This window comes from Bos indicus, chromosome 14, assembly GCF_029378745.1.
Source record: "Bos indicus isolate NIAB-ARS_2022 breed Sahiwal x Tharparkar chromosome 14, NIAB-ARS_B.indTharparkar_mat_pri_1.0, whole genome shotgun sequence".
Classification (NCBI taxonomy): Eukaryota; Metazoa; Chordata; class Mammalia; order Artiodactyla; family Bovidae; genus Bos; species Bos indicus.
In genome coordinates, this window is record NC_091773.1 from 25,593,650 (window position 1) to 25,613,989 (window position 20,340).

At 42.5% G+C, this 20,340-nt stretch overlaps 1 protein-coding gene across 3 annotated transcripts in view; it reads right to left on the reverse strand.

Moving 5' to 3' along the window:
• The window catches only part of TOX (thymocyte selection associated high mobility group box), a 312,459-nt gene extending 311,248 nt beyond the window's left edge, over positions 1-1,211 (reverse strand). The window contains exon 1 of one of the 3 annotated variants that reach the window (XM_070802563.1): positions 457-1,211. In XM_070802563.1, the coding sequence (XP_070658664.1) occupies positions 457-558 (102 nt within the window). In that variant the 5' untranslated portion in view covers positions 559-1,211. The remainder of the gene's footprint in view (positions 1-456) is intronic. The other 2 variants (XM_019973948.2, XM_019973949.2) reach the window with 2 other exon arrangements.
• Between the last annotated feature and the right edge of the window lie 19,129 nt (positions 1,212-20,340).

Below are 20,340 nucleotides of genomic sequence, written 5' to 3' on the forward strand. Positions count from 1 at the left end.
GCAACTAATTCCGGGCCGGGAAGCGGTACCACGAGCCCCCGCAGCCCGCACAGGAGCGAAGGAGGGAGAAGGGGAAACGAGAAAATCAACGGAATTCTCTCACTCTCCGCCTGCGTTCCGGGACCCCAGACACACCCCCAAAGTATTCTGCTGTTCTTTCTTAATTTTTTTTCCCCCCAGCGCCCGCGGCAACCCTAGGCAGGACTACTGAATCGCGATCAGCGGGAAGGGAACGACGGAGCAAAGCGCGTCACTTTCCGCACTATCGCAGTGCAGGGTAAAGCCGGGAGCTGCTCCGCAAAACTGACTCCCCGAGCGCACGCCCCGGCAGCCGCCGGGCTGCGAGCCGAGCGCGCCCGGGAGACCGGCCTCCGCGGCCGGCCGGCGGGCCTGCCGCCGCCCCCCTCCCGGGACCGAGCAGCCAGAACGCGGCGGAAACAAAAGCAGAGCGTTCACCTTGTTGCAATAGTAGGGGTCCAGGCAGGGAGAGGGTCCCAAACAGGGCGCGTCGGGCGCAGCGGCGGGCTGGGCTGGAGGTGGATAAAATCTTACGTCCATTTCACTCTCACATCAAGCAAACTCCTTTTCTGTGCCTTAAAAAAAAAAAAAAAGTGTCCAGCAAAACAAGCTTAGACGGAACAGAGAGAGGTGTCTGGACTCAGGAGTAAAAGAAACACCTTCCTTCCCTCACATCCGTTTGTGGTTTGTTTAAGAAGAAGAGGAGAAAAAAAAAAAAAGAAAGAAAGAAAAAAAAAGAGGGGGGAAAAGCGCTCAACTCTCCCCCAAGCCGCGGCGCGCACCCGTCGGCGCCGAGCGCGCAGCCCGCTCCGCCGCCGGGCAGGTAACTTCATGCGCTCATTGTCCCCCCGCCCGCGCCCCCCTCCCCGCCTCCCGCGCCCCTCGCCGCCCGGCACACGCGCTCGGGCTCTAGGTCCTGGGCGTTTTATTGAAGTCTCTGAGTTGCTCTGCTTGGAGTTTATTTTCTCCACCTTGGAGGCCTGGAATGGGGTGGGGAGGACCGGAGAGGGGGACAGGGCGGTGTGTGTGTGGTGTGGTGTGTAGAGGGGGGCGGTGAGCGCCCCGGGCCCGGCGGGGTGGGGTGCGCGGCGGGACGCGGGTTGCTGGCGGCCCAATGGCGAACGCTCGGGGCCGGGGGCCGGAGGAGGGTGGAGCGGAGAAGGACCAGGAGAACGTGGCTGGGCCCCGGGCCGCGCTCTCCTGGCCGCGGCGCGACGCACACAAAGGGGCCGGCGAGCCCGAGCCTGAGGCGGCCACGGGGCCCAGCGGGGAGCACGCAGCCAGGGGGCGCTGTGGCGCATCCCGCTCCGCGGCCCCGCCCCCAGGCCCGCCCCGGCCCCGGCCCCGCCCCGCTCCCGCCGCCCCTGCCGCGGCCCTCCCCACCTCTCTCTGGCGCCCAGCACCTCTAGCCGCGCGGCCGTCCCCACCCAGCTGTTCGCTCCCCACCCCAGTTCCCGCTCTTGGGTGGAAGTGACTGCTCCTGCCTGCGCTGCTGTGGGGGCCGGGAACCCTCGGGGAGCGCCAACCCTCTGCGCGCTCTAACTGGCCTTCTGTCCCAGGGACCCCAAGGGAGGGCAGTTAGCGAAGGCTAAGGCTGCGTTGTTGTGGTGGTGGTGGTTGTTCAGTCGCTCAGTCGTGTCTGCCTCCTTGCCACCCCATGGTCTGCAGCAGGCCAGGCTTCCTTGTCCATCACCAAACTCCCAGAGCTTGTTCAAACTCATGTCAATTGAGTCAGTGATGCCCATCTCCTCCTCTATCCTCTACTTCTCCTCCTGCCTTCAATCTTTCCCAGCGTCGGGGTCTTTTCCAATGAACTGGCTCTTAGCATCGGGTAGCCAAAGTATTGGGAGTTTCAGCTTCAGCATCAGTCCTTCCAGTGAATATTCAGGGTTGATTTCGTTTAGGATTGACTTTTTTGATCTCCTTTCAGTCCAAGGGACTCTCAAGAGTCTTCTCCAATACTACAGTTTGAAAGCATCAATTCTTAAGCACTCAGCCTTCTTTATGGTCTAAGTCTCACATCCATACATGACTACTGGAAAAACCACAGCTTTAACTCTATGGACCTTTGTTGGCAAAGTGATGTCTCTGCTTTTTAATATGTTGTCTAGGTTTGTCTGAGGACAGTATAAGGAAGGATAAAATGAACATCCCTTGAGGTCTATACATGGCTCCTTTAGGAACATTTTGTTAGGCATTGCTTTATATTTCTTACATCATTTTCATCTTAAGTCATTGTTTTCTTTCTTCCCTCATCATTTTTTAAGTGGCAAGAATACAGCTTCCTCTCTACCTCCAGATGAACACGGTGCGAATTGTAGGGAGAGAGAATTGTAAGATAAAAGAATTTTTCTCTGTTGGATTCAGAAGAACCTCTGTGTTTCCAGGTCCTTCAAGGAGTGATTGATCAGTCATATGTGATGATGTCTCCATAAAAATCCCAAAGATCAGGGTTCAGAGAGCTTCCAAAGTGGTGAACAGTAGAGGTGCTGGCCTCTCTCATACCTTGCCCTCTGTAGCTCTTCTATCTATTTGTTCCTCTATGTCCTTTATTATACCCTTATATAATCAAGTGATAGACAGTAAGTCAACCTTTTCCTGAGTTCTATGAGCCACTCCAGAAAATTAAGCAACCCCAAGGAGGTGCCATAGGAACGTCTGATTTATAACTGATTGGTCACAGGCATAGGTAAATAGAGACTCCCCTAGTGGTCCAGTAGCTCAAAACTGCATTCACAACGCAGGAGAACTGATTTCCATCACTGCTCAGGGAACTGGATCCCACATTCCGCAACAAAGATCAAAGATCCTGTGTGCTGCAACTAAGACCTGGTACAGTGAAATAAATAATTTTTTTTAAAGTGTTATGTGCCTGCCTGGATAAAGGGGGGGGTGGTTGGGGGAGAAGGGATACATATCTATGTATGGCTGAGTCCTTTAGCTGTTCACCTGCAGCTACCGAAACATTGTTAATCAGCCATCAGTTCAGTTCAGTTCAGTCGCTCAGTTGTGTCCGACTCTTTGCGACCCCATGAATCACAGCACGCCAGGGTCCCTGTCCATCACCAACTCCCGGAGTTCACTCAGACTCATGTCCATCGAGTCAGTGATGCCATCCAGCCATCTCATCCTCTGTCGTCCCCTTCTCCTCCTGCCCCCAATCCCTCCCAGCATCAGAGTCTTTTCCAATGAGTCAACTCTTCGCATGAGGTGGCCAAAGTACTGGAGTTTCAACTTTAGCATCATTCCTTCTAAAGAAATCCCAGGGCTGATGTCCTTCAGAATGGACTGGTTGGATCCCCTTGCAGTCCAAGGGACTCTCAAGAGTCTTCTCCAACACCACAGTTCAAAAGCATCAGTTCTTCAGTGCTCAGCCTTCTTCACAGTCCAACTCTCACATCCATACATGACCACAGGAAAATAATCAGCTATACTCCAATACAAAGTAAAAGTTTGAAGTTTGAAAAAAAGGAGAAGCACAAGTAACAACCTAGACTTGCAACTGGAAGAGTGTATGTCTTTGGCGTTGCGGGGAGGGGGGAGGTGCGGGGGGGCAGTCTTGTAGGACTGAGCCCTGATCCTGTGAGTTCTGATGTTATCTCCAAGTAAATAATGGCAGAATTGAGTCCAATTGTAGGACACCCAGCTGGTGTTACAAAATTGCTTCATGTGGAGAAAACCCACACGTCTGGCGTCAGAAGTGTTGAGTGTCTAGTAGTGTAAGAGCAAAGGAGAAAGACAGGAAGCAGACCAAGTTTCTCCCAACTCAGGTGCAAATTTGAGCTGTTGGCAAAAAAATTTTAAGTTCTATACTCTAATCACTCATATATAGAGAGTAGACCAGGAGTGTCGTCTCCGTGTAATCGGAAAAAATACTCTCTTGATAATGCTCCACCCAGGACCGGTCATGACCATGTCTCAAATGGGTAGGTGCACTTCCACCAAGAAAAACTTGGGGAAATTTAAAAAGCGAGACCTCTGAGTAAATCTTATTGATTTGAAAGATAAAATAGAGGATCATTATAACTTTTGAAAGAAAACCTTTTTATTTTATATTGGAGTATAACCAATTAATAATGGTGTAATAGTTTCAGGTGGACAGTAAAGGAACTCAGCAATACGTATACATGTATCCAATCTCCCCCAAATTCTGGCCCAGTCATTACGTTACTTTTCAATTTCTGCGGCATTCAACTCTATGTCATGGCTTTTTGTTGTTGTTAGTCGCTAAGTCATATCTTGACACTTTTGGACTATAACCTGCTGGGCCTCTCTGTCCGTGGGATTTCCCAAGCAAAAATACTGGACTGGGTTACCATTTCCTTCTCCAGTGGATCTTCCTGACCCAGGGATCAAACTCCTACATTGTCTCCTACATTAGCAGCAGATTCGTTACCACTGAGCTACCAGCGAGGCTCTCATTTATTTGTCCATTTATTCATACATGTGTACATTCTTCATCAAAGGTTTATGAGCTGGGGGGAAAGCACTATGCTGTATGTTGTGTGTAGGTTAACATATAACAACAAATTACTTCAAAACACTTTCTTCTTTAAATGACTTTAGAGTTTTATTGAGCAGTGTTTCCAGCACTGTTTGTTCAGTGAAATCACCTTAGAAGCTTCAAAAAATACTTGTGCCTGGGATCCTCCTGCAAAGAATCTGATTCAGTTCATTTGGGGTAGGGCCTCGGCATAGGACTTTTGAAAAGCTCTCAACTTTTAAAAAGATTGAGGCCAGTTGTTCTAGAAGGAAAGATAAGATGTGCAGAGAGGTAATGTTAAATATTTTAGTAAATAAAATTGGCTGCATTTTTCTTGGGGTTGAAAATCACAAGGAGACACTGGGGACCCTGACTCCCAGGATCCCATCACCTGCACTGCCTTTCAGAGACTGAGTGTGGCAACAAAACACGAATAAATTGTTGTGTAGCCAGACTACAATTTGGTCATCTGAACTAGGAATTTACATACCTCATTACCAGAAAATAGGCTCCCCAGTGGCTCAGTGATAAAGAATCCACCTGTGATGCAGGAGACATGGGTTTGATCCCTGGGTTGGGAAGATCCCCTGGAGAAGGAAATGGAAACCCAGTCCAGTATTTTTGCCTGGGAAATCCCATGGACAGAGGAACCAGGCAGGCTACAGTCCATGGTGTCAAAAAAGAGTCAGACATGACTGAACAACTGAGCCTGTGCTCCAGAAAATATGTGTCTATAAGCAAAACATCTCCCCACTAGAATTGATGTAATAACATGGATAGCTGCAATTTATAAAATGCCTCCTCTATTGTAGACCTGGTCCTCATTTTTATACATTTAACTTCACTGTCTCATTTAGTTTTACAAATGACATTGGAAACCCTAACCAGTAATTACAAACCACACTTAGCATTTGATTTGGTTCTCTAAACATTACCCATCATCATTTTAATTATGGTTCCATACATTGTAATGTTTTCAAATTTGCAGTTGCTTTCCTTGACCACATTTTATGTTTACTGATTCTTTGTACTATGCTAAGTCCTAAATCTTGGAGTAAGATCTCCAAATTACACACAGGATGTGTTACTTTAGGGAAAATATCCCCTAGAAAGTTCATCCTATCTGTGATATATTAGAGTTTTATTAGAAATTATTCAACAACAAAGTGGTACTTCCTGAGGGACATTTTTTGTTAGTTTAGGGAGTTAGTTTTTCTTTCAGGAAGATCCCCTGGAGATGGAAATGGCAAACCACTCCAGTATTCTTGCCTGGGAAATCCCATGGACAGAGGAGCCTGGCAGGCTACAGTCCACCACAGGGTCACAGAAGAGTCAGACATGACTTAGCAACTAAACAACAACAACCACAGCAGACTACCTCTACAGATAGACTGTGAAAACATCTTGTAGGAATTCATTTTGAAATACTAAATTTTTAAGCTAAAATGCAAGTATGCCATACTTTATAATTAAATTAATATTCAGTCTTTCCCTGGCCTCTTATGTAAGGGTGAGTTTTCCAGCAAAGCTAATGCCTCAATCTCTCCTATAGAAGAAAAGCCTCATTTTTTAAAAAGACCATTCATTTGAACCTCATTGGGCCACCTTCTATTTTAACCTATCTCATTATGCACGCGTATATAGGTTGACCTTCCTAACAAGGTTATGGGGTGAAATGGCTATGCCTGTCCCCTTAGAACCTAACCAACCCTGAGTCCTACTTAAAGTTTCAAAAAACATCATTAAGGGTTTTGTTGGGAAAGGTTTACATTTTCTTAACTTGCCAGTTAGAATTTAGTGTTGTCCAGAGTCATTCACTATTTTTCTAAAGTAATTTAAATGTAAACTAGGCTGATATGCAGTTCGTAATATAATGCCACAAGAGAACACAGAGTACTGAAGTTTATTTCCTGGGGAGACTAGTGAGAAATGACTAGACTGGAAGCCTTTCAACCAGAAAATAAAGGATTTTTGGAATGATGAAAGTTTGAAGGAAATGATAGAGGGTCCACAGATACCTCACATGGTACTCAATGACTCATAAAATGCAGTATTTTTTACATACTATGGAAAGTGCGCCATGCTTGTACATGTCACCATTGAGTCTGGTACAGTACTTTGATCTTCAACAATATACAACATTTGTGGCATAATGGCCATAATAGGACTATTCAGCTATTTCACACGGCAATAATCCAGTCCTCTCTCATCAGGATAAACTGTGAGGACAAATCCTTTCAAAATCAGAATTAGTTCCTTGTAGAAGAGGGAGGCTACAATTATCCTTTAAATAGGAGCAGCTGCAACATGGTATCGGCCTGGATTGTGGCAGAGAAGTGTTTCTCCAATGCAATTAAATGGATTTTTTTTTTAATGCAAACATGTTCTATAAAAAGTCAACTGCAAGGTGAGTAGGCGTGGAATTGCTGAGATGAAAAGAACACGCATTTTGCTTACCTGAGTTAATATCACTACCTTGGTAAGTGATATTTTGCTGCGAACGAATTATCAAGGCTCCTACTTTCCCATAAAGTGGACCCACTTGGGGACCAGAGAAACACAAAGGAAAGATAATTCTGGTTCATTTGCACACTCTGTGTCTTATTTTGAAATGTGTTTAAAGCTACATTTTGTTATTGTTGCTTTTCCAAAAGATATGATGAGTCAACAGCAACATTTTGATTTAAACAAGAAAGGTAGCCCTTGGGTGGAGAAATATAAATATAGGACTTATCACTAGGCAGCGCCTACCTCCATGACAAGACAAATGGAAGGGCACTTCAGTTTTGACCATAAAGATAATTAAAGGATTGGAAAATAAGATCTTTAAGAAAGATGAAAGGACCAGAGAGGGTAATGTGGAGAGGCAATGTAATATCTTCAAATTGTGTATCTTAAGAGTTCTTTCAGAACAACCAGACAACACCTCCACTGGAGATATGACATGAGGAATTGTATGTAATTCTAGAACAGTGAGCATTTCATCTCACGTGAAAAAAATTTCCCCCAGTGATCCTGAATGTACTGCCAAAAGAGAGTATGAGCTCTCCTTAGGACTGCTTTTTAAAATCTCAGCACCCAATGAATACTTGTCAAGTCACCCAAGCATCTCCTGACACCCCTCCTCTTCTTGAAATGTTCCTTCTTTATAAAAGACCCAGTGGGCAGAGGGTTTGAACTTAGCTCTAATTATCTGAAGGGTTTCCGTGCTCATAAATTTTAGATAGGATAAAGTTCAGCCAGACAATGAACCAAGATGTCTCCCGTGGCTCTTTGAAATCTGAAAAATGCTTTCTTTAACGTTAGTTCTCGTTCCTGAGTATTGTCAAGGACGTTGGTCACAAAGGAAAATAGCAACATCTGACTTTGTAGACAAAATTTAAGATGTGATGTAAAACTAGGCATTACAATCTTTAATATACTTTTAGAAGTTTACTTTTTTTAAAAGAACACTCTCACATGAGAGAGATGGCCTTTTAAAATGATCCCTGAGCCAAAGATGAAAGAAAAGGAATCCTCCTGCTTCACTAGACTGGATTATAATGCGTAGCCTTCAATTCACTAATTCAAAAATCACACATTTTCAAGATAGCAAGAGACTCTTCAGCTCCAAGTTAGGCTGATGGTGGCTGCCAAATCCCTACTCCTCCCATGAAATCGTCCATGGTTGATTAAGAAAGTGACTCTACCCTCAACCTGCCCTGTTTCCACAGGTAGTCCCTGATCTCTGCCCTGATTAAGTGCGCCCTGCTTCCTTCCACTATAAATCTCTTTACACTTGACCTTTACGTAATGCAATTACCTGTCTATCCATGTATTGCTTTAATGTTTCCATTTTGTTCCTAGTGGCATTCCAATATACCTGTCTGTATTAACGTGTTTGATGCTGATTCTAAGCTCCTGGAGGGAAGGGACAGAATCTCTTTAGATGGGATTGATGGTCCTCAAATATCAAATGCCTAAAAAATGCTCTCTGCAAGAAAACAACTTAACTTAGCATATTTTTTCTTGGTCTGGAGAGATTTAATTCAGGAAGCTATTGGTAAAGATTCAGGATGTCATAATATATAAACACTTCCATTTTATTAAGACAAGTAGGAAAGAGTTAGAATTGTACTATATTATCTATGTTGCCTTGTCTCTATTACTACGTTTGAATATCACCTGTAATTAGGGCTTCCCGAGCGGCACAGTGGTAAAGAGTCCTCTTGCCAGTGCAGGAGATTCGGGTTCGATTCCTGATCGGGAAGATCCCCTGGAGAAGGAAATGGCAACCCACTCCAGTATTCTTGCCTGGGAAATCCCATGGACAGAGAAGCCTGGCGGGCTACACAGCCTGGGGTCACACAGAGTCGGATTGAAGCGACTGAGCATGCACATCATCTATTAATATAACTAAGGAAACCATAAATTATTAAGGTCTCTTTACATGTTAAGTGTCCCCATGGAATAATACGTTAGTTCTTGTGGCTCCTTCTCCCCCTCTTCCTCTACTCTCTTGACTGCTTTACCCATTTATGCTTTTGATGTGGTGTCTATAAACACCTATAATCTCTAGACTCCCAGAGGATTGGGACCTCCCTAGTGGTCCAGCTCTCTGATACCCAAATATACCAAACCGGTAACTCTCCCGAAAACAGCCACATGTCACTGGCCTTATTTTCAAGCGTTTACACCTAGTGCTCCCTTGGTCTAGAAAAAGCATCAGTAGTGCCACATAATCACATCACTTCCAAAATCCAAATCAAATATTACTCCACTTGAAGCCCTGCTTCTCTCCCTACCCGCCACCCACCTCCCCCCCAGCCCCAGGCATGATGTGTATTCCATTACTGTGTTGTAATCATTAGTTTATAAGCTATTTTTCTTCTGCTTTAGATTATATCTCAATCATCTTTATACTTCTAACCTTTGGTATAGAAATGAGTACAAATGGCTAGTACGACAGGGCAAGTTTTTTTTTTTTTTTTAATGTGACCTGCTTCTGTTAGGTGTTATTTGGGAATAGTGTCATATATTTTATGGTGAATACAGTTTTTAAAAAAAGATTTATCCACTCCCTTAGCAGTGGTTTATCTCTCCCTCAGAGAAAACCAGAATGAGTTTTTTAATAAAATGATTGAACAGGTACACTGAATCTTCAATTTAATTATTTCAATTCCTGCAAAAAAAAGGTCTTTCAGAAAGCCTGCTGCTTGGTAAAATGTGATAAAGTTCCAACACATTCTTAAAAGTTGTAAATTAATTTATAAATTTCCATTCAAAGTTTAATCTGCTATTTTCACACAAGAAAACTCATAAGGTTGCTTCCTATTGAGTTACTATCTTTGCATCTAGAGTTTAAGCCAGTATTTAATCTCTTTCTAGAAGCTTCCAGAGGTGCTTGGTGCATTATAGGTGAATGTTGCCCATTTTTATTGCTTTTGGAGTTAAGCAAGAATTCCACACCTGTCATTCCAGACCCTGGCTTGCTTACTTACTTCTAGTTTATTTCTCTCAATTTTTGTATTTCTCCCAGGGCAGGTCACCTTTTTTTTTAATGTGCCCTGACTCTGGCTTCTGCGTGTATGTTCCTAAGCACTGTCCTGCCCTCCACATCCTCCCAGAAGCTTCATCACCCTCTTGCTTTTGTTCTTAACAGCCACTGCCCGGCTGAAACTACTACTGATTCTTCTGTCTCGATCTAGGCTTGTCCTACTCTCATTCCTGGAGCAACTATTGGTGATTCTTTCATGGGATGTCTCTCTCACCCACTGTGTTACCATTCTATGTATTTTATCCCATCTCCCTTCTCAATAAGTTTTTGGGGCAGTATTACCGTGCCCTGTTCATCTCTGAGACGCCTGCAATGCCGAGCACAATTTCTTGACCATAACAAGGACTCAGTAGCTATTTGTTTAACTGAATTGAATTCAAATATGTTCAAACAGCTCTCTCCTCACTATGTTTGACAAAATAATTATAACAAGTCCATAATCACATTCAATGGTAAAGCCAGGATTTGAACATGAGTAGCTCACTGTACTTTAACCCCTACAACTTTGTTATCCCTACAATAGACAGAATATGTATTCAAAATTGTTGGCCTGGCTATATAATTTATCTCTAATCATTAAAGGGTAAACATTTTCCTGATACTACTGAACATATTTTCTCTGACAGTGTGACAAAAAATGATTTTATTTTTCTGTGACACCAGTTTCACAGAATGGGAACGTAAAGCAATTTAAGAGCATTCCTTTCATAAGTTTATTATGATATCCCTCTGAGTTCTTTCAGGATCTATAGATACAATGCACAGATGTATAGATACTATCAAGTTTACTATATAATATTGGATTATGCATGCATGCTCAGTCATGTCCAACTCTTTGAATCCCCATGGACTGACTATAAACCAACAGTCTCCTCTGCCCATGGGATTTTCCAGGCAAGAGTACTGGAATGGGTTGCCATGCCCTCCTCCAGGGAATCTTCCTGACCAATGAATTGAACCTACATCTCCTGCATTGCAGGTGGATTCTTTACCACTGAGCCATCAGAGAAGTGCCCATAATAACGGATTGTCTGTCCCCAGTTGGAAGACTGTTTACTTCTGTGCACTTCAGTGGCTCAAAGGTAGCACAGGAGTATTTGGAGCCAAGGATGTGGGCTTTATAATAAACTTGGCTTAGCATTCAGGGGTTTATTCTGGGTTTTGGGGCTTCAATATGCTGGAAGAAATATGGAATCTACAAAACATCTTTTTAATCTCAGTGATGGAACTTGAAAATTTAAAAAACAAGTCTAAAAAAATAACACCAACTTAATCTCTCCCTACATAAAGGAACCACTTGTTCTAGTAGAAAGCACTGTTGAATTTATTTTTAGAATAGGAAGGGAAAATAAAACTGAGGGAAGCAATGAAGCAACAATGAATTACCCTTCTGCTCTGGTGATATATTTGAACTGATTTTTCCTTTGTGGCTGGGCTTTTTCTGGGGGACAGAAACAGCAGAAATTATTTTACAATGCCCTTCAATAGCTGAGTCAAAATTCTCCTGAATTGTTGAAATTCTTCCTTATTTGCAGTTGAGTTTACTTTACTTTTACCAGTAGGTGTTTCAGATCAATGTGCATTTCGCCACCATCTTCTGGATGGAAAACTGCCTTTCCATTCAGCAGCCTTCTCTTAAAATATCTTAAGTTTAAGATTTTCTACTTTATAACTGTGTTGTTTCCTTTCTAAAATATTTTGAGAATGTGAGGTTCTGGCAGTATCAGTTCAGTTCAGTCACTCAGTCGTGTCCGACTCTTTGTGACCCCGTGAATTGTAGCATGCCAGGCCTCCCTGTCCATCACCAACTCCTGGAGTTCACTCAAACTCACGACCATCGAGTCAGTGATGCCATCCAGCCATCTCATCCTCTGTCATCCCCTTCTCCTCCTGCCCCCAATCCCTCCCAGCATCAGAGTCTTTTCCAATGAGTCAACTCTTCGCATGAGGTGGCCAAAGTACTGGAGTTTCAGCTTTAGCATCATTTCTTCCAAAGAACACCCAGGACTGATGTCCTTTAGGATGGACTGGTTGGATCTCCTTGCAGTCCAAGAGACTCTCAAGAGTCTTCTCCAACACCACAGTTCAAAAGCATCAGTTCTTCGGCGTTCAGCTTTCTTCACAGTCCAACTCTCACATCCCATACATGACTACTGGACTGTAAATCAGATTAAACAACACCCATTGCCAAGTGATCAGACAGAGAAAGAATTGTATGGATGAAAACTAATGACACTCTGACCATTGCTAGGTGGCACTCTGTGGGATGCTCACAAGGAGTCCAGTTCCAGTGGCCGTTGAGCACTAGCTTCTGGGCTGTTTGGAGGAATGCTGGTCTCCTGCTTCAGTCCAAGAAAGATCCCATCAAGACAATTTCAGCAATTGTCTTGATCTTGATCGCTCTTATATTTGCTCTGTGGAAACTGGCAAATAAAGGCTGGTCTAGGGTTTCATTTGTCTGGATAATTATATAAGCTTGGGAGAATATATTGCAAACATTTTATTTTTTCCTCCACTCTTCTTTAGTTTGCATGATTTGGCTTTGCTTCTTCTTAACTTGAAAATACCCCAATGCAAGCAACAATTTTTTTTGCCAAAGGTTTTGAAAAACCTCTGCTGTCTGGGGTAGTGCATGTTTTCTGGTGGTATGAGAAGATGCTGTGGGGATTAAGAGCCTGTGCTTGGGGATCTACCAAGCTGGGTCTAAATGCCAGTTCTGCTATTTGCCCAACTCTGGCAACTGAGTCCATCTTTTGCTGCTCAATTTCCTCATCTTGAAGACAAGGATCCCAATAAGAGTAAAAATACCTTATGGTGGTTTTTGTTGTTCAGTCTGTAAGCCGTGTCTGACTCTTTGCCACCCCACAGACTCCAGCACCCGCGCCAGATTCTTCTGTCCTCCGCTGTCTCCTAGAGTTCGCTCAAGTTCATGTCCATTGGTTGGTGATGCTATCTAACCATCTCATCCTTTGCCGCTCCCTTCTCTTTTTTCCTTCACTCTTTCCTAGCATCAGGGTCTTTGCCAATGAATCCACTTGCTCACAAAGGCTGTAAAATAGTAATTCTGATATGTTCTAGGCATAGGCACTGATTAAAGTTTCTTATGGATATTATCTCACTTCATGTCTTACCCCATGAGGTTGGCTCTATTAGTAATCCCAATTCAAGGGAGAAGGGGATTCCCTGGTGCCTCAACGGTAAAGAATCTGTCTGCCAACGCAGGAGACACCAGTTTGATCCCTGAGTCAGGAAGATTCCCTGGAGGAGAGCATGGCAACCCACTCCAGCATTCTTCACTGGAGAATCCCATGGACAGGGGAGCCTGGTGGGCTACAGTCCATAGGGTTGAAAAGAGTCAGACACGACTGAAGCAACTGAGCAGGCACACAGGTAAGGGAGAAAGAGATGGGGGCACAGAGGGTAAAGTAGCTGAGTAGGGACGCCCCACTGTAGGGAAGTGCCAGCTGGGATTCTGGCCCAGGCACGATTGTACTACAGGTGTATTCTTCACTAAGCAAAGCTAGTCTTTCATGGGCATGGGCAATGTGACTTATGGTGCCTGCTGGACAAGTGGACACATGTGCGTTTAATTCACAGAGTGCTCCTGAGCTGTGCGGCAAGGCGTCTCACGGTTCATGACCTGCCTGTGCAGGTCTTGGGTGGGTGTTTGGGAGAAGGAGGAGCCCAGACGCCAGAGTTACATCCCTGCCACCTTGCTGAGTCTGCTCTGCTCTGAGATTTTCCCTGAAGCCTGAAGGGGGATCAATTTTCTTTCCTTCAGATTGTTTTTTTCTTAACATTTCTGTTAATTTTTTTTTATATTTTATTCCCCCCCCCCCCCTCATATTATCCTTAAGCATCACCAGCCAAAGAATTAAAGGAATACTCCTGGGGTTGCTATTTTTAACTCCTGTGGTTGGAGAGGATTCAATAAACATGCCTCTAGTGTTAGTTAACATGTTTTATTGGCTCACCGCGTGTTTAAATATGCTCCACACACACTGCTCTTTAAGTCTTCACCTCTTTTGCCCCAGCTTGACTCTATGTTCTCTTTTCACGATGTCTTCCTTACTTGGCTATGGTTTAGGCATATTTGTATACCCTTCTCATCCAGCCAAAAGACTGTAATCTTCTTGAGGGCAGAAATTCTTCCTTTCTTATCATGTTATGTCCTGTAGCAGCTAGCATGTTGTGGTTGTTTAGACACTGAGTTGTGTCTGCCTCTTGTGTGACCCCATGGAATGTAGCCCACTGGGCTCCTCTGTCCATGGGATTCTCCAGGCAATAATACTGGAGTGGGTTGACATTCTCTTCTTCAGAGGATCTTCCTGACCCAGAGATTGAACCTGGACTCCTGAGTTGCAGGCAGATTCTTTACCATTTGATCTCCAGGGAAGAAAGATGCTTATCACATAGTTATATAACAGACTTGGAAATTATTTGTTTTTATTAAAATTACACTTAAAGATGTGATAAACTTGAGAAAAAATAGCAAGACTAATGTTTACAACTTTATTCCAAACAATTGTTATCTATTGAGTAGATAATTTTTTAAAAGTTGCCCCGTTTCTTTGCCTCTCTCTTATCCAGAGTATTTTGCAATGGTGATGGTTTAGTCATTAAGTCATGCCTGACTCTTGCAACCCCATGGACTGTATCCTGCCAGGCTCCTCTGTCCATGGGATTTTCCAGGCGAGAATACTGGAGTGGGTTGCCATTCCCTTTCTCTAGGAAAACTTCCCGACCTAGAGATTGAACCAGGGTCTCCTGCACTAAGGTGGATTCTTTACCGAGTGAGGCACAAGGGAAGCCCCCTCAGGAGGTGGAGGCCATTTATTTATTCCTTAAGTCTGGATTAATACTGAAATGGCTTTGGACTATTACAAACAGTGGCAGCTACAGCATGCTAGTTTCAAGACTAGGACTAGAGTGACCTTGGCACGCATGTATTATCTTTTTTTTTTGTCACTGCGCCACTACCATGAGAGGAAGCTCGGGTTAGCCTGCTGAGACCCCGACAGGAGCAACAGGACTGAGTCGAGATGTACTAGCAACACCAGCAGAGACCGGAGGGCTGCCTGGTCAGCCAGCAGACTCTTCCTTTTCTCCTTCCCCACTTCCTTCCTTCCATTACATCTTTCTTCCCCTCACCCCTTTCTTTTTCAATGTATATAAGGTTTTCTTTAAAATTGCCGTACTCTGCTAGCCCATCACATCTACTAGGATTAGGCCTGCAGTGACCGAGAGTAGGAAAGACACTCCTCTTTTTTTTTTTACATTTATTTTTAATTGGAGGATAACGCTTTACAATGTTGTGTTGGTTTCTGTCATATATCAACATGAATCAGGCATAAGTATACATCTGTTCCCTCCCTCTTAAACCTCCCTCCCTCCACCCCCCACCCGTTTCCACTCATCTAGGTTGCCACAGAGCACCAGATTGAGCTCCCTGTGTTATACAGCAACTTCCCCTTGGCTATCATTTTACACACGGTAGTACATATATGTCAATGCTACTCTCTCAATTTGTCCCACCCTCTCCTGCCCCCACTGTGTCCACGACTCTGTTCTCTATGAGGAAAGACACTTCTTAACCTTCAAAGCAAACGGATTCTTCATGAAGCTAGTGCACTGGGGAAATTAGTGTAAAAATTATCCTAACAAAACAAAAGATATGTCCTAAATAAAACAGCTTCTTGGTTTTAGACATAGTAGATATACTCTACTTTTCCCTGCATTCAGTTTTACCTGGTGCTAGTGTTTGAAGTGGAAATATATATATATATTTCCCTTTTGTCCTCTGGTGCTGGTCACACAGACAAATGAGCTGTGTGGGCATGTTTTTATTCTTGCCTGAAGCATACATGCTCAACTGACCCTTTGTCTCTGGATGTAAAGGGAATGAAGAGGTGTAAATCCTTTTATCTGGGGTTTGAAGAAATGTCCTGGTGGGGCTATCACACAGTTTCGAGATGGACAAATTTTCACAAGTGGCCTTCACTAGGATGAGAAATTATTATAAACAGTAATACAACAAGAAGACAAATGAATGACTGTCCCAAGGGATGTAGCCCATGGAAAGAATTTTTTTGAAGGAAAAGGTTAATTTCATAAGAATGTGACGAATACAACCCAGAAAAAAAAAAAAAAAAGCCAATGGCTTCACCATCGTATTACATTGTTCATTAAATAATATCTTAGAATTACCTTGTTTTTTTATAGATGCATTTTTTAAATTTTAAAATAATTACTCACACTTAATAAACATTAAATGAGACAGAGTAGGTACTAAGGGGTCTCTGTTATATATTTAAAATGTAGTCAGGTATGGGTAGAAAATGTTGAACAGCTTGCTAGAGTAGCTCATTTCAAAGTATTTTCAGTTTTATTTTTATTTATATAGTTTTTACTGGAATATAATTGCTTAGGTAACAATCAGCAGATCCCTTCCCAGAGATAATGGAAACAAGCAATAGAATTGAAATAGATGTTGGTACAGAAAATAGCGAATGCTGAATCGTTCCAAAACAACTCTGGAGTGGAAGAACAATATTAACTGTAAAATAGCCAAATTAAAAATCATTTAAAGTCAGATTTCAATATGGCATTTTCGTTTTCAATAGAAAGCATGAGATTATACTAAGGCTCATTCTGATTATTGAAAACAGTGAAATAAAGACCTTTCCCTTTGTACAGAGGGTTGGGTGAGTAGAAGTTCTCATTTACTGCTACAATTCCTTACATCATTACATAATTGTTCCCTTGTATGCCAGTTATTCCATGGGTATTGAAGTATGCAGGGCTGTTGAGCTAATCCTTAGTTTTAATGCAGTGCTATGCTTATAGTAGATTCACAAATATTTTGAGTGAAAAAATGAACAAATCTCCAAAGTGGATAATTAAAGTCACCTGATACTCTTACAAGTGAATTGGTTAAACATATAGCACAGTCAGTTAATGTTTAACCTCATGAGTAATCAGGAAATGCACGTTAAATCATCGATGATACATTGCTTTTCACCTATCACACACTGCAGTGAATTGTAAATTGCTACAAGCTTTCTAGAAAGCAATTTGGCAAAATGCACTGTGAGCCCTCAAAGAGTTCATACCCTTTGTCAGGATAATAACACGTCCAAGAATCTATTCGACAGAAACAATCAGAGATACGAAGATTTTTATTCAAGGATATTCATTGCAGCACTATTTATAACTGTAAAAATATTAAGATTTCTGAAATCTTAAAGTCTGAAAATAGAGTTAGCTAAATTATGCTACATTTCTATGATTAAATGCGGTGGAGCAAAAATAATCACATGCTTGCAGAATATTTAATGACATGCAGAATAGTTCAAGTTAAGTTTGCATTGTGTGTATATGTGGGGGGGTGGTGTGTGTGTGAAAAAGAGAAAGAGAGCGATGGTTTAGAAAATCTCTTTTGCGCTAGGCAAAAAATAAGTGCAGATATATAACATAAATGAACAAATATTCTTAAAGCATGATAAATCTTCTGTAAAAGATAATGGATTCTTTCACAGAATCTAAAAACTGAATTTTACAGAGAAGGAAAGTATGCAGTAAAGAAGCACGAGTGTTGGGTTTACACTTAGTGTTAAGAAGTCTTGTGTGTAGGGGCTTAAGAAATAAACCTGAGGACTGAGCAGGCTGGCTCACTGGCAAAGAATCCACCTTCCAGCGCAGGAGATAGAGGCTTGATCCCTGGGTTGAGAAGATCTTCTGAAGGAGGGCATGGCAACCCATTTCAGTATTCTTACCTGGGAAATCCCATTGACAGAGGGACCTGGAGGACTATAGTCCACGGGGCCACAAAGAGTTGGACATGACTTAGTGATTCAACAAAAAAAAAAGGTCAAATTGCAGCTCCTATAAACAGGGAAATTCCTAAAGGATTACAACACCTTCCTCAGTGGTAGATAGGAAAAAATATGCCCTAGAGAGATGGTGGGAATGTATGTATATCCTATCTTTGAGTGAAAAAGAAAAATGAATGAGGGAGAGAGAGAGAGAAACATTCGTTGAGAGAGGTATAAACTTTTCTCACACTTTACTGGAGATTTGGGCCTGAATTTACATTAAAACCCTGGAGGGCTACAGTCTGTGGGGTTGAAAAGAGTAGGACATGGCTGAGTGACTAACACTTTACATTACAAGATGCATCTCTAAACTTAGATGAAGTGCATTATATGTTGGTAATGACCTCAGAAACCATGTTTTATTTGCTTCCTCTTCATTCTGTTGGTGAATAAGAGTTTTCTACCTTAGAGATATGAGGGTGGTTGAACATAGGACACTCAACACTGGACGTGAAGATGGGTAGCCACATATATTCACAGCCTTGGGGAGGAGAACACCGCGTCATGCAGGCTCACTCAGAGGTTGCCCTTACAAACAGAGTGAACATACAGGGGATATGAGAGGCCGTCTCTGAGGTATTAAGAGGCTGAGGGGACCTTGGTTTTTGTGGGAGGATACCTCAGATATCCAGATGACACCACCCTTATGGCAGAAAGTGAAAAGGAACTTAAGAGCCTCTTGATGAAAGTGAAAGAGGAGAGTTAAAAAAGTTGGCTTAAAGCTCAACATTCAGAAAACGAAGATTATGGCATCTGGTCCCATCACTTCATGGCAAATAGATGGGGAAACAATGGAAACAGTGAGAGACTATTTTGGGGGGCTCCAAAATCACTGCAGATGGTGACTGCAACCATGAAATTAAAAGACACTTGCTCCTTGGAAGAAAACTATGGCCAACCTAGACAGCATATTAAAAAAGAGACATTACTTGGCCAACAAAGATCTGTCTAGTCAAAGCTATGGTTTTTCCAGTAGTCATGTACAGATGTGAGAGTTGGACCATAAAGAAGACTAAGCACTGAAGAATTGATGCTTTTGAACTGTGGTGTTGGAGAAGACTCTTGAGAGTCCCTTGGACTGCAAGGAGAGCAAATCCTAAAGGAAATCAGTCCTGAATATTCATTGGAGGGACTGATGCTAAGACTGAAACTCCAGTACTTTGGCCACCTGATGCAAAGAGTGAACTCATTGGAAAAGCCCCTGATTCTGGGAAAGATAGAAGGCAGGAGGAGAAGGGGCAGCAGAGGATGAGATGGTTGGGTGACATCACTGACTTAATGGACATGCGTTTGAGCAAGCTCCAGGAGTTGGTGGTGGACAGGGAAGCCTGGTGTGCTTCAGTCCATGGGGTTGCTAAGATTTGGACAGGACTGAGCAACTGAATTGAATTGATGATTGGCTTGTTTGAATAATTCTGCAGGCTGGTGGGAAATGTAAGCCTGCTTTTCAGGGATCAATAAGCACTATGTCTGGTCTCCATCATAAGGAGGGTTGTTTAGCTAGAGAACCTTTTCTAGACAGTACAGAGGGAAGGTGAGTTGTGATTCGTCCATTTGATGCCCTCCAGTCTCAGATGTTAAGGCAGTATATACTACTGAATCTTAATTTCAGACTTTAACCATTCCCAGACAAAGCAAAAGCAAATCATCTCTAGAAAAATACAGCTAAAACCAGCCCCAGGGACCACCCACAGCTGAAATTCCAAAAGTATTAATATATCTAGAAACCAGAGAAACCAAGCTATCTAAATGAAGTCATATTAAACAAAGAACTACAGAATCAAATCCTTAATCTCTAAACATTAGAATTATCTGATAGAAATATAAAACAATGTCTTTTAAAAGATAGCATAGAAATATGACAGAGGAATAAGACATTATGAAAACTAACCAGGGAAATTTGATAAATAAAGTAAATAGAGATTCTAGAAATGAAATTAGAAACTGAATGAACTGACTAAACAGTGATTTAGAAACAGTTGTAGAAGGAATTCACAAACTGGAAGAGCTCGCTGAAAAAATGAGAGGTTAAGAGACTTGTATGATAGAGTGAGATACTCCAATAAATGTGTCATCAAGGTTTCAAAATCTAACAGGAAGAATGAAGGGAAAGAACTATTTAAATGTATAAATGAAACAGATTCAGAAAATTCAATGGCTCCCAGTGAATCATAAGAAAAAGAGGTTTAAAAGATTTTTTAAAAAGACTTAAAAAGCCAAACAAAGAAAGATTGCTTAACACAAGCCAGACAGAATTCAAAACAATTTGCATGTATTAACTCTATCTTCACAATGTGGGAGATTATTTAGGCACAGAAAATTTAACTAATATAGCCAAAGTTTAATAGCTCACAAATTGTAGGAGTAATCTGGCTGCTGAGTTCATGCTATTAATACTTATATGAGACTGTCTCTTGAAGAGAGCTTCA